At 44.5% G+C, this 14938-nt stretch overlaps 1 protein-coding gene across 4 annotated transcripts in view; it reads left to right on the plus strand.

Annotated features, from left to right (window-relative positions):
* The window catches only part of LOC108026204 (phosphofurin acidic cluster sorting protein 2), a 36111-nt gene extending 21190 nt beyond the window's left edge, over positions 1 to 14921 (plus strand). For 2 of the 4 annotated variants that reach the window (XM_044091138.2, XM_044091139.2), the window contains exons 5-12: positions 7101 to 7408; positions 9429 to 9777; positions 10761 to 10886; positions 12580 to 13177; positions 13243 to 13726; positions 13788 to 14343; positions 14406 to 14522; positions 14584 to 14921. In XM_044091138.2, the coding sequence (XP_043947073.1) occupies positions 7101 to 7408; positions 9429 to 9777; positions 10761 to 10886; positions 12580 to 13177; positions 13243 to 13726; positions 13788 to 14343; positions 14406 to 14522; positions 14584 to 14714 (2669 nt within the window). In that variant the 3' untranslated portion in view covers positions 14715 to 14921. Of the gene's footprint in view, positions 1 to 6306; positions 6625 to 7100; positions 7409 to 9428; positions 9778 to 10760; positions 10887 to 12579; positions 13178 to 13242; positions 13727 to 13787; positions 14344 to 14405; positions 14523 to 14583 lie in introns of those variants that run through there. The other 2 variants (XM_017097003.2, XM_044091140.2) reach the window with 2 other exon arrangements.
* Positions 14922 to 14938: the final 17 nt, after the last annotated feature.

Raw genomic sequence — 14938 nt, forward strand, 5'->3', positions numbered from 1 at the left:
CTGGCTGGCCGGCCCTAAGGGCAAACTAGGGGAAGTGGCCATTTAAGATGAGATGGAAAAGGACACCGAGTGCTCCTGGTCCTGCTACTGCTGCTCCTGCGGAAAGTGTGTAGTTAAGCTGTTGAGCCGAGTCCTTCTTTAGGGGGATGGTACGTACGTGTATAGAGAGATTTGCAGTGTTCTCACGCCATGCGGCCAGGGCCAAGGTAAAGGTCAACCCCAAGCTCACCTCTAAGCCGGCCGGGCTGATGAAATATGTATGACATGCAAAATTGAATCTTTGCAACGTGATTTTCGTTCGGTCCAAACTTTGGCCGTTTCTAATGGCAAACCGATCGCTTACATGGGGCTGTCAAGGTAGGGGGATGTGTATTCAAACTGCCTATCCTTTCAGAGGATAGGAAAACCTTAACATTTTCTAACGAGATTTATCTCTTTAAATTACAAATATCTGCAATTATAAATACTAGATTGAAATACCAAAATATACCAACATAATATTGTAATTGAAATAGTTTATTCCCATTTTTAGTATAATAATTCCAAACTCTACTTTCCGTTTAGAATGGTCCACAATTAATCAACTTAATTTGCCATAAATTATGCCTTTGTCACTATTCTTTATAATATTCCTATTTAAATTACCATCAGTTATTATAAAGGCTAGATAAAAATACCAAAATTATACTGTAATGATTACAGTGTATTCCCACTTTTGGTTTAATAATCCCAACTCTACTTTCCCTTCCAAATGGCCGCCTGTAAATAAACTCCATTAGCCATAAATCATGCCGTTGTCATTACTCGTTTCGGACACTTTTGGCGCACCCGGCGATTGGCTGGGAAAGGGGCTGGGGATATCCCTACTCGTGGCCTGCTGGTGGCCATCAGAAGTTCGCCTCTCCCTGGCCACTTGGCAATGGGCCAGGGCCAGGGCACGAGAATTTGGCTCCCGTGCTCAATCCATTCCGTTGGCAGTGACAGTCAGAAAGCCCCATATATTGAGGGTCAGCACTTGAACCCAAGCAAAATGAACTTGGTTCTGGCCAAGAGAAGGGAGGAGGAGGAAGGGTTGGGAACATATATAGACACAGACAGCTCTGTTAAATTACTCTGGGTCTCGCTTTCTAATTTGCAAAAATGGAATTCAAAAGCAGAAGCAGAGGGCATTGGGCAATGCGAGGAAAACCTTTTTGCCTCAACCTCAATTCGGTGTATTGATTTTCTCTTTATGCGGTCCGGCCTCCAAAAACGCTGCTGATGGTGTTTTGGTTCTTGTGCGGGAGAAAATACCAAACTGCACTGGGGGAAAATGGAATTATCTGGGAAGTACCTAGGAATTATCTTTAGTTTTAATAGCTTTTGAGTAGAAAATTCAGTTTTCGTATCAGCTTTTCTTTTTTATAACATCTACCCTGATTCACTTTAGTATATAATCGAATTTGGGACCATCTTGATGACAATATGGAGGTGATAGAATGTTTTTTTCGTGTGTGGGGTGGGTGTGTGTCTGATTGCCGCAGGGCTGCTTCGCTGCTTGTTGAATGCGCCTCGACCGGCGCACCTCGCAGCTCGCTCACCCACCCACTCGGCCAGACCCACCCACTCCGAATTCCAGTCCTCGTCCATTCCCGCAGGTGCCAGGCCGAGCCAGGCACCATTAGCAGTCGGACGCTCCTTCAGCGAACATCCCAGAGCAGCGGAACTTGTTTGTGGGTTGGTTTTCAAGCGGGCTGTGCGGGATGTTGAGTTTTCCTTGGCCGCCACAATGGACTTAAGCTAGGGAGGGGGAGGGGGTTGCAAACGCAAAAACACAAGAACCCTGGGCAAATTGATAACACAGTACCCTAGTTTCCGAAAATCTCAAAGGACTAAAGGAAAGCGTTTAAATTAATATGTAAATGTACTGCTGGTTAAGTACTCATAAATGTTCTATGAGTGTTTCGTTCATTTATTTTTCATTGGTATGACACTTGGGCGGGAAAGTGGAAACAGCTCGCAAAAACCAAACAAAATGGGAAGTAGTAAGAACAATATCCTATGTTGAATGGTTTAAAAGATACAGCAGATGCAGAGTCAGAATGTGCTTTATTTGTATTTTAAATCATCCTGCGGTAGCAGCTTAACTTAATTCCTTGGTTCTCTTGTTTATCTTCTTGCCCAATGCAATCCATAAATAACTCTCAAGAGCAACGGCAAATCAATCAAAAAACTTGTGATTCCCCATCCCTTCGACTGAGGTCTTGTAATTTATGTAGAGGATATAGCCGAGCCTGCGGCTGCTGCTGCAGCCCCGTCTTCATCGGATTCTCGTTCTTATGAAGCTTCTGCTGATGACAGCTCCGACAGCTTTTTTCTGTTCTTTTCTCTCTGTGCTGTTGCCACAACGACAGGAATTAAGTCATTTGTCCTTGAGGGCCAGAGATAAACGTTGTGCAGAAGTGACAAGGTTGGCAGGAGGGGAGGAGGCTGCCAAGTAGGGTGATAGGGAGGCTGTTTTGCGCCTCTAATGACCGTACGGCCACCCCTATATATAGTGTGCTATGTACCTACCTCCCACCCCCCAGATACCGCTTTTTGCGCACCCCAACCATTGAGTGGTTAATGGCGAAATGCGTAAATTATGTCGAGAGTATCCACATTGTTCACTTCCACGCTGCTGCTGCTGCTGCTGCTGTTGCTTTTCCCCCCTTGTTATCAGCGCCCCTGCTCAGGCGACCTCCACCCACTTACCCGCCCCATTGGCTGTCATCTAATGACAAGATTCGTGTGCTGGCCAAGGTCAAACCAATGTATTGCCTTTTTGTGCCAGTTTTCTACGATATTCCTCTTGGCTTGTTTACCCGACTCTTGATTCTAGGTTCAAGGGTGTATTGTGTTTTTGCGGTAACACGTATAATATATGTTTCATTTTAAAAATGTTGTAAGATATTTATAAATATAATATGATTATTATGTTTTTAAGATGGTTAAGGATGTAAGGGTCGTAAAATGGTTTATTATAAACTTTATATCTTCGAATATATCTTCTACAAATAGTTTTGATTGTTACTAAAATGCCTTTAAATACGTTTTATTTTATGATATGGTATGTTACAAAAGGGAGTAACAAACAGTCGGAAAATGCTTCCAAATTCAGTTCTATCTTTCTGTTTCTGTTGCTGTGGTTTTTCCGAACTCCCGCATGGATATAGAGAGCACAGACACTAAATCAATGTCGCTCGTCGCTTTTCAATACGGTTTTCATTACTCATACGCAGCGTGGCACCGGCGGAGCGTGGGCTGGAAGTGCGTTGTGCTGGTGCTGGGGGGTGAAAACGGGTAGTGGGAATGGGAATCCCAATGGTACGGGTAGGTGGGCCAGGAGGCTGAATCTGGGGCTTTGCCCACGACACATCTTCCCTAGCTTTTGGCAACACTTTGTCTGCCATTATTGTCTCTCTCCGGGCCTTTGTTTACTTGTTGTTCGCCCGGCTCCCATGTGGAAAACACTTTTCGTGGAAATTCCTTGGACCAAAGTGCTTGTGCGTTACATTCACTTGCCTTCCAGGAAACGCAGTCCAAGTCCCCAGACAGGCAAAAGGTCATTAAAGTGTTTAAGAATTGCATGCAATTATGAAGGAATAGAAACCGAAAGAATGGAAAACAGGAAAACAATGCCAGGGAGACATCATTAAGTTGTCTGCGTAATTGCAAAAGCCAAGACAAACAAAATAATTGCCCTCAAGTAGGAAACTTCTATTTTCTTAGCCTTTTTCTCTTTTTTCCCCCGTTCCCTGTAAAGTTAACCAGCACGCAAAGCGGGCCAAGATAAATATGGGGGCCCAGAGTAATAGTCAATAAGTCATAAGGAACGTAGCTTCTGCTTTGGACCAATTAATCATCGCTGCCAGCAGCAGTTTCCCAGCTATCCCACACTGTTTCCCTGGCTTTTCCCGCGTTTACCTAGCAGTGCCCGCTTTTTAATCATTCTCTGTACTTATCACTTAACGGCTCTGAGGCTGTCAAAAGTTACACTTAACCGGAGTTTGCTCCGCACCCACACTTACGCTTACACCCACTTTCGCAGACCGGAGGAGTGTAGCTCATCCACCAGCACCGCCCAGCACGCGATAGATACCCAGATACAGATACGTGTGTGCGAGGAACTCGGAGACGTACCGCCAACACCCACAACACCCACTCTTACCCTCCTCCCTCGAGAGAGAGTCCCGCGCAGACAGCAGGCAACAGAAACCGGCCGGTGAATAGCTTTGGCTAAATGATAACGACAGCACAACATGCGAGCAAATAAACAAACAAAAAGTAGTAGCAGTGTAGTGGAGAACCTCGAATATTCAAATACCTCTTGAAAAAATATTTCTAAATATCTATAATATGTGTTATAGAAGACCATAAAATTACATAAAGATAACTAATTAGTTAGTGGAGATTCTCGAACATATAATACAAAATAGGAAATTCCTTAAAAAAGCAATTTTCTAATGATAAATATATGTTATATCTGAAATATAAAATCATAACACTACATTGAAGATCACTGATTAATAAGTGCTGCTAAATGCAAGCCTATTTATTACTAAAGATCTTTAAAATTAAAAAAGGTTACACTTTATTTATAAACATATATGACTCATTAGAAAACTGTCTCCACCTTTCTGTTGATATTCAACCATAAAAAATGTAAATATATTTTTAGATACTATTTTTTTTACAAATGGGCTTGTGATATTTTGTGATATATTTAAAAACAGGAAGTTTAAGCCCATTTTATCGATTACCAGGAAAATAAATAGATAAGCGTTGATATCTAAAAGTTATTTTTATATAATTTATTTTTTTGGGTTATAACAATATACCCTTGGGAGCACTGGGTACGAAAACAGATGGGAATCATAATTATAATGGACTGAAAACGGGAGTGGAAGTGGTAGCCAGTTTTCGAAAACGAAGTGGAAACGGCTTGGCATGGGAGTGGGAATGATATTCGGAATGGGAATGGGAATCGGAGTGCAACAAGTGACATCAGAAGGCGATGACACAAATCTTATCGCAAACAATGTAGCTGTCCGATATGAGCGAGTGTGTGAAAAGCTCTCTATAATTCTCTAAGTAAACTAGTTCACACGATCAAAAAACATGCTCCATAATTCTAGATCAACAGGAACTGCTGGGTAAATGTACAGCTGTAGAGCTCTGAAGCGTAAAGAATTATTACCCAAGCCCTTTTATATACAATGAACGTATTTAGGCTACATTTATTTTTGAGTAAACGGATCCATAACTCAACAAAATTGAAAAATATCTAAGAGATTTCACTTAAAAACTCCCATTTTAAGGCACATTTTCACACTAGATCATTAGATACTTAAGTGCCCTGCATTAATAAAATATCGATTAAGTGCCCAATATTCGGTGTAGACATAATTGAAGTGCTGATTAAGTTCCCTAAGTAAATCCTATATCCCATTTCCTAGGGCCTTCCCCTTTATTCACACCTTACATCTATTTCCCACCCAAACTTTTAGTTCAATTGCCCGAATCGAAGCGTAAAAATATCTTTAATGAGCACTTCCCATGCAGTGAGCTTTTGACACTTGTTCAGTAATATCGAACAACGACCCACATATAGATAGGCCGACGTGTGGCGGCGTGTGGGTTCAGATACAATGGAATATATCGATGCGCACGTTTGTTTGTCCCCTCGAACGGCTCGTATTGATTTGAGTAATTTCTCTCGGTGCGCAAGTGGCTCATCTCTCTGCGCTCACAGGTGTTGTTGCGGTGGGCGCCCGCTCTCTGCCCACTCTCATTGCGCCAGGGCTGTCGGTAGTGCCAAGTAAAAATAGCTAGATTTTAAAGTTAGCTAAACAACATTTCGAATCAAATTCCCTTCGAAGATCATAGTATTTACCTGTTTTAGATTAATCGAGGTATTTATGGTATAAATAGAATAGTAAGACCTAAAGGTCAAATTAGCCTGCTCAATACTTTGATAAGAAGGGTTCTTAAAATAAGGACGAAAGTATTCACAAATGTAATTTCAATATTCTGCAATTAAAATAACGAATGGTGTCTCCTTTGGGATCGAGAGAAAGTTTTTTTTTGTTATGCTACATAACGACATCCCCTTTTTCCCCTTTTTATCGAGTATTGGATACAAAAAGCACCATATACTTAGCTTTTTAATAGCTGAGGGGGCCGCTCAGTACCCCACTCTCCCGCTCCGCTCCCTCTTTCGCGCTCTCTTTCACTCATCGCAAGTGCACAAAACGTGCGGAGCTTCGAGCGGTTCATTCATTTCACTGACAGGCGCTCGACGGTTCACACACTCGGCACTCGGAGAAGAGAAAGAGGCGGCGGAAAGAAAGCAAAATAATAATAATAATAACAACATTACGGGAGATGAATAGATAAATCGGGCGTAGTTAAAAACAAACCGAAGTAACAGCAGCGGCCAAAAAGACAGTCAACCGTGTTATCTGTGATTAATTTACTAAACAAAAACAACGAAAAAGCGGTGTTCGTTTGGTTTAATCTTGAAATTGATGAAAAACGCAGTTAGCTGTAAAAAGGGAGTGAAATATTTACCGTTTACCAAGGCCCCCATATTTTATCGAAAAGGTTAATAACATATTATAAAACATAACCCAAATTTTGTATCAATTTTGATTATACTAAGAGGAGTGTAATGTGAAAATAATTGTATTTTTGGAAGGGAAATTGTGTTTCACCCTAACTAAACTAAGAGTTAATCTGTTTAAATAGTAAAAGTTAATCCGTCAAATTGTATCTCAACTGTTCAAACAAGCTGATACAATTTTTCTCAAAAGTATAACTAAATGAATACATCATTGGCAATAAGACGCGAGTGTGTACCAGAATAATTAAAAACTAAATAGGTTTTTAACGGTTCAGGCACTTAACCCCTTTGTATTGTATAAAAAATAAAATAAAACCGGCCATAAACCGTTTATAACAACGCAAAAGGCAGAACGTTTATCTTAGTTTCATTCCGAGATACGAGTTTGCCATTACTTATCCCGAATATACTCGTACAAATACACCCGTACTTATATATGGTTAATCTGGTTCCGCAGATCGCGTTGCTGAGTACTCCGACGAGGACGAGGAGGCCGAGTTCAGTTCGGGCGAATTCAACGACGAGGCCAACGAACTAGGCCTGATCCGTGGCTACGATCCCAAGGATCCGCGCGACTACAACCATCCGGCCAAGCATGATATGCGCAAGTATCGCAACAAGCTGCAGCGCTCCGGCATCGAGGACTGCGCCCTAGTGGGCCACCATCCCGGCAGCATCCAGCACCACCATCCCGGCGTGGTCGTCGACAGCGACAGCGAGTTCGAGATGAAGGACAAGAGCTCGTCGCGGGCCAAGTTTAGCCGGGTGAGTCAATGAGTCCGCCGTGTAATCCCGCCCAGCTGTTCCGCACGCGGCAGCCAAAAAACGAAAAAAAAAAATGCGTCTCTTAACCGAAAAGTATATTTTCATTACCGCTCGATATATAATTGCGTGGCCACACGTCAGCAGCAGTCAGGGGGTCTTCTGTTTGGGGGCTCTAAAATTCATTATGCAAAGTGAATAAATATCACCTAGTGGCTAGCTATCTATATAGATTACATACCTACATGAGAAACAAAGGGGGGAGAGCTAGAAATGCAAAGTAGAGGGGTGCTTTGTTTTTGAACCCTTTAATCAGAGGCTAAGTGCCAAGTTAGATAAAAGGTTTAAATATTTACTAGATACCTCCAAAATAGATTCCAGATAATTATAATTTCCTTTTTCCTTTGCAAACAAGGAAGTATTAACCTCTCAATTAGCATAAGCTAATCTATAAGGCATTTCCACAGTATTCGCATTTAGTCTAGCCCCCTCACTGTTCATCGAACTATGCTTAGCCTTGTCTTACATTGTTAGTACCTTCCTGCCACCTCCTCATTCTTGTCAAGGCATTCGCCAATTGCGAAATATTGTCAGTTCCTTCCCGCTAACCCAGATCCGCGGGCAGATACAAGATACACAAGAAATCAAATGAAATATGTATCAAAAATGTATCCCTATAGTACATAGAATAGGTTAGATACTTGTATGCTATTGTGCGAGCATGCCCCAAACGGGGTGGCCAAGAATTTCTGTGGCAAATAGTTGACAATTGTTGGGGCGGCGGCCTTGGCGTGTCGCTTACTCGACTCAATTTGCTTGGATTCGCCCGGTGGCATACTTTCGAACCTATGGCTATATCTCAGGGCTATATCGGGGCCGTGGATGGGCAGGCGAGACGGTGTGTGGGCTGCGATCTAAATAGAAAAGCCACAGAGCTTCCGCATGACAATGGATTGGAGTTTGGATTAGGTCGAGGTCCTGTAAGAGGTATCCAAAATACTCGATCATATGTTTGGGTAACCATAAAAACCGCATTACCATATTGTAATTATTTTCAATTTCCTTCTAAAGCCCACCTTCTGTCTGCCCTTCCTAGAGCCCCATTATAATTATAAAATCCATTTTTTATTTATGGCGTTTTTGCCCTGAAAGTATGAGTACTAATCACAACAAAGACAATTTTCTTAAGCTGCCGCTTAAATATTTAAACAGCGTCAGGCTTTGACTTGGCTCAGCTGTTTGGGCCAATTATGGACTTTTGCCTTGCCTCGTCCTTCTGCCCCATTCCCTCCCCCCCGAACGCACCTGGCCAACATCCGTAGCACAGGTGTAAAATTAGCCTGCGGCTTTTATTGTCATGGGCTTCTGCTTTTTTTTCTGCTCTGTTGTTGCTAGCTTTTTATCGCAGGATCATTTAAAGGCCTGCTGTAGATAAAAACACGCCTAATGACAGGCCCCAGCGCACAGGAAGGGAAAAAATAAAACAAACAAAAAGATACCGATGGGAGTGGGGCAATTAAAAAAGAACGATGCATAAATTTCAACAGCCATTCAGTCCAGTCGTCATCACGGTCGCAGTCCTTGAGATTTTGTTTAATGGCCTATAAGCCAGTTTGGATTTAGCCAGGGGCCATTAAGAGGTATTAATAGGGGAATACACCGGGAAGAGCAGGGAATATTTGCTCGTTTTCGGAAAAAACCATGTAATCAAGATATTATAGATTTAATTTCCTGTTGAACTAGTTGTTAGGTTGATGGTTGACTTTATTACAAAGTTTTACGCTCATTTAATGGTTAGAACTCTTCGGTTTTATAGCTCACATCCCTAAAAAGTTCAGATATTACAACTAAGAGGGAGAACATGGACGCTCTTTTATATATCCTATTAGCAAGATCTTAAAGTTTCAATTTCCTGATGAACTAGTTAAATGCTAACTGTTTTACGAAGTTAAGTTAGTTTTTAGTTTTGTTGATGCAATATTTAGTAGATCTTATAATAACAATGATCTCTTGACGATTTCAGACGATTTCGCTGCAGCAGCGCAACTTCAAGCAGAAGATCGTGGCGCTGTTGAAGCGGTTCAAGGTGAGCGAGGAGCTGGAGGGCGAGTCCGGCCACCGGGGAACGGCCGCTCTGCGCGGCGAACGCGATCTGGATGCCCTCTTCCAGGAGCTGGAGTCGCTCTCCTGCTGCGAGGGCGACGACTCGGGCCCGGACATGGACAGCATCTCGGTGGGCTCCACGCCGAAGCCATCGCTGCGTCCGTTCTTCACCAACTCGCGGATCATGCTGCACGACAACATCACCGGAAATGGCGGCGATCTGAACCAGTTGTTGGGCGGCGGCTCGGGACCCGGAACCGGAACTGCTGGTGAGTGCGGAGGCAGGACGTCCTCCATGGCGGGCCAATGGGATTTGCGTTCTTGTTGATGTGCTATATTAACTGGAGTTTTGACTTAACGACTTTTGCTCTATGAGTTCTGTTTGGCTTTCTAATGCGTTGCGTTACGTTGCGTTGCGTTGCCTTTGCCCTACGTTACTATATTGAATAATACTTAATACACTGATCTCCAGCTTTTCGCTAATATTTTATGAAACACAAATCAATTTAAATTTAAATATTTAATTAGCTTTTTTAAGGTATTTTAAAGAGATTTTCTCTTGAAATCATTTAAAAGTAAAGGTCAGATTTAATATACATACAAACGTATAATTAATTTTCCAGTGAAATGAAATCCCTCGAGATAATAAACACAGTAATTTCCCGGAAATGTGTAAATTTCTTTTGGTTATACACATTTATTTTATATTGCCGGTTTTATTTTTGTCCATTATTTTTTTTGTTATTGCTGTCTGCTTGTCCGCTCGTCGGCGATTTTCCATTGTCAACAGTTTGGGTCAAGGTTGAAAAACACGAAAAATAAAGAAAAGTTGCGGAAAGGAATGTCACACACACACACAACACAGCATACCGCCACCCACTCACACACACACAGAGTAAAAAAAGGACAAATTGCTCCGCCTGGAAAATGGAGGCGTGGCAGTGGGACAGAGAGGCAAATAGTTAATTGTCCTGTTGACCGCCACTGTCACTGCCGCCCACTGAATCGAGGGGCGTGGCCTTGAACATTTTTCCGGCGAAGCAGCAGCGCAACCATAACTTGTATTTTCGTAGCTTTTGCTGAACTTTCAACTGTATCTCATAGCTGTAAGTCGAGTATTTTCGAACCCAAACGGCTTAGCTTAATTATACTTAATTATACCATATATACTAAACAAGAAACTCCAGAACAAAACAACAAACAAACGAACAGAAGATACATTTTGCATGGCTTGAACAAATCTCTCTTGCAGGCAACTCTGAGCGCCGATCGTCGGATAAGAGCGACCAATTGACCAATTCATCTTACAATCTTGAAAATAACAAAAACCAAAAATGCATTCATTTAACAAACAATAACAATTCGGCAACAACACCAGGTCTGTGTAAATTACAGCAAAATCAAGTACAAAATAATGAAAACAAAGAAAAATACCCCCAAAATATGCCCCGCATCAAAATTATAGAAATACGACCACACACCTCTCGCATACCACACAACCAGCCTGTCAAACACCCCGAAATGAGACCACAAACAGTTGTGTGTATCCCGTGTCCAGTTTGTATATAAATAATCAGATACATTTTCTAACCAGATATGCCTTATAGAGTCCTTTTGCATGGGGCTTACGACATCCTGAGAATATCAAGAAGTGGGATAATTGTAAACACAAGTTTAAAAAAATATATATTACGTTTTCTTTTGACTTTCCGAGAATAAAACACTACGTGAGCTTTTGCCTTTTTTATGGATTATACGTCTTGGATACGTTTTTATATATCTCTTTCTATAACTTATCGTACATACACGAAGTTTGCTGCTTTTATGTTTGATTTATAATATATACCAAATACCTTTTAGCTCCTTTCCCTCGGAAGGAAGTGCCTATCAGGATTAAGGGTAGCCTTTGAATATTTCAAGGAGTCGTAACCCCAATTTTCTTGACTTGCTCCACACACACACTCACGCACAGCCCACACACGCATACAGTTACACAGCCACACACCGCCACAAGTACACTGGAAATGTAAACGTATGCCTTGTTCGTAATTTTGTGTTGTTGCACCACACCACCTCTGCATGCCACCAGAAATGGGGTGGGATGATTGCGGGGAATCTTTGATTTGTGCGTCAATGCCATTGATCGTTTGTTTTTAGTACCTATGGTTGAAGTGCATGTTTGTGGGGTCTTAAAATAAACCTCCTCCTCCACCTCCTCCCATCCCCCAAAAGTGGAAGCCAACGTCCTCAACATGTGTGGAATTGTGTGTGAGTCTGCGTGGCCTGACAATTGAACCTTCGACGCACTTGAAGCGGTTTCCCAATTAGCCCAGGCATAGACGTCAGACCCTTGAAAACAACACCCTTAATCACAGCTAGACCCCGCCCTTTTCCCCCTGATAAAGTCTTGGATTTGTTTGCTCCCCCTTCCTTAATTTTTTCCACTTTTCCCCCTTTTTCCTTTCACTTTCACTTTATATACGTGTCGTGCGTTTTTTGATTAATCGGCGCATGGCTTTGAAAATTCAAGCACGACGAGCCGGAAACTTCTGCCTCGGAAAAATATGGCCACTTTCCCCGTTTTTAGCCCACCCACCCCCTTTCATGGTCATAAAATAAGGAAAGCTTTAATTGTATTTTCGGTCCGCTTTATTATTTATTTACATGGGGCACTCCTTGGACTGGGCCACTCTTCGCAGGGGCGTTCTATTTCGGGACCTACTATTTGTGGCCGCCATTCCGTCTCACGAATCCGTTTATCTTGTCTTGTTTGGTCTCCGCATGTCTTATGCCCCCAGTTTCACACCGTCCCTCCTCACTAGACCCCTTCCTCCACCCGGGGTCATCATAATGGTTGTGGCTTTTGAAAAATGTGAAAGAAGAACAAGGCTTTTCGAAAATATCCATAAAAATCTATCTATGAGTAGAAACCTAAAGAATTCGCGCCCAAAACTTGTTTTTTCCTTATCACATTTCAATAGATCACCATTGTGTTTGCCCCTTTCTTAAACTAGCTTCATCCATTCAACCTTTTTTTAACCTTCCCCTTTTCTCTCTTGTGCTCCTCACAGATCGCGGAGGCAATGACAGCTCCGGCAACGAGGGCAATGCTGGCTACACCGATGGCCAGAACTCCGATCCGCAGAACAGTCCCCCCCGGGACAAGGACTACATGCGCCTGCAGCAGCAGCAGCAGCAGTTGACCCCAGTGAGCTCGGTGGCCGCCAGTCTGGGAAGCGGTAGCGTGGTAACGCCCGCCCAGACGGAGAAGCGATCCCGCTTGTTCCGAACTTCCAGCAATACGCCGGGCATTACGGCAAGTGGAGGCAACAATGCCAGTGCCATCAGCGCCTCGGGAGGCGGCAAGAGGAAGCACACCTTGAGCCTGAGCGCCGAGCCGAGATCCATGCTGGAGACTTGCCTCTCGCCGACCAATGTGGAGCCACGCAAGCTGCTGCTCGACCAGCTGAGTCGCGTGTTCGCCGGCGAGGACAGCTCCATTCCCGAGGTGGTGACCATCATCAGTCCGCCGGAGGCGCTGGGCGGCAGTGCACTGCTGGCCAAGCTGGTCACGCTCTTTGCCAACTCCTTCAAGCCTGCCTTCGTGCCGCAGAACACGGCCGAGGTCAAGGCGGTGCTGCAGGCGCTCATGGCCAAGATCCAGAAGTAGTAAGTGGTTGCCATCCATCATCAGATTTGATTTGTTAATTTATGGCTTTGCTTTCTCCCCTTAGTTGCAACTCGAACGCCAAGCCACCGCACACGGTGAAGGTGCTGCTGATTGGCGGCGATTGGCTGCAGGGAGCCACCCTGCGGCATTATGTCGAACTGATGGGCGTGCGTCCTCCGGATTGGCTCAATCACCTGCGCTTCTACCTGGTGCCCGTCGGCGGCAGTTGCGGCAGCGTGGCCCGACATCTCAGCCAGATGGATCAGGCCTATGCGGTCATGTTCGGCTCGGACAACTGGACACAGCTGTGCGAACGGGCGGCGGCCACAGCGGCGGCGGTCAGTGCGGTGACCACTGTGAATGCCACCGCACTGACCACCAACCTGGCGGATGCCGCTGGCGTGGCCAAGTCGGACATCGCCGAGCTGGTGCAGCGCATCCAGCGCTATCTGCTGGCGGCAGGTCCCTGCACCCAGATACCCATCGCCGAGGCCATGGTCAACTACAAGGATGAGGACTCCTGCCAGATATTTGTGCCGTTCGTTAGTGTAAGAGAAATCCATTTAATGTCCAACCAAAATTGTTACCTAATATGTTTTTTATTTACAGGATGTCCGTATTGGTTATCTCGATGCCCAGGCCTCGCTGGATCTTGAGGAGAATGTAGCCGGCTCCAATGCGGCCAGTAGTGGACAGGGCTCTGGATCAGCCTCAAGCCAAGCCATCCCAATTGGCAGCCAGAGCTCGCCAAATGTCCATGGCGTGGTGTCCGGTTCGCCGCCCCAGCAGCAGAGCCTGGGACGTACCTCGCCGCCATTGCAGACGCCACCCTCGTCGGCCTCCTCGCACCGGGAGCGGAATACCAGTGAATCGCTGAGTACGCCATCGTCGCAGCAGCAGCAAACTTTCAGTGGAGCACTGGCGGCGGCGGAGGCAGTGGAACTGCAGGTGGACTACTGGCCACTGGTGAGGCCGGGCGATGGTCATGTCAAGGACTCAAAGGGCGGCATGTCCAAGGGCAGCGATGCCGGCGGCAAGAATAGCATTAAGAGTACGTTTAGGAACCTGCAGGTGTGGCGACTGCCACAGCATGCACAGCAAATGGGTGATATGTTCAATGGACTGACTGTTAGTTTCGCCACCAAGGAGAAGAAGCAGAAGCAGAGTGAGTGGATCCTGGCCAGAGATGAAGACTCAAATGCTAACTCGCTGACCTCCCCTTTTCAGTTATGCGCTTGGGCAAGAAGAAGGATAAGGAGCGTGATCTCGAGAAGGAGCAATGTGTGGAGGGCGTGGCCCGTCTGATTTGCTCACCCAAACAATCGCATCCAGTGCCACTGCGAGGTGAGAGGTCCCAGCTCTCGCTTACTAAGGGATTTCACTAACCAGCCCTTTCATTTTGCAGTGTACATCGATGGCACCGAGTGGACGGGAGTCAAGTTCTTCCAGGTATCGTCGCAATGGCAAACGCACGTCAAGAACTTTCCCATCGCGCTCATCGGCTGCACTCCCATGTCCTGTGCTGAATTATCCTAGTCATTTTAACCCCCGACCTCACACGGGACAACCCCAAACTCCGCAAACAAGAAGGAACACAGATATACAGACACACAAACTGAAGCGTGCTTGGAGCAAGGGAGCCAGTCACTTGCGCGGCAATAAATATTATAAAACTGAAAAGAATGATAATTTATTTATAATTAGTATTTGTAAATTTTTAGTTAATAAACCGTTAGCCTGTAACGCTCATTTAAGTTCAT

This window comes from Drosophila biarmipes, chromosome 3R, assembly GCF_025231255.1.
Source record: "Drosophila biarmipes strain raj3 chromosome 3R, RU_DBia_V1.1, whole genome shotgun sequence".
Classification (NCBI taxonomy): domain Eukaryota; kingdom Metazoa; phylum Arthropoda; class Insecta; order Diptera; family Drosophilidae; genus Drosophila; species Drosophila biarmipes.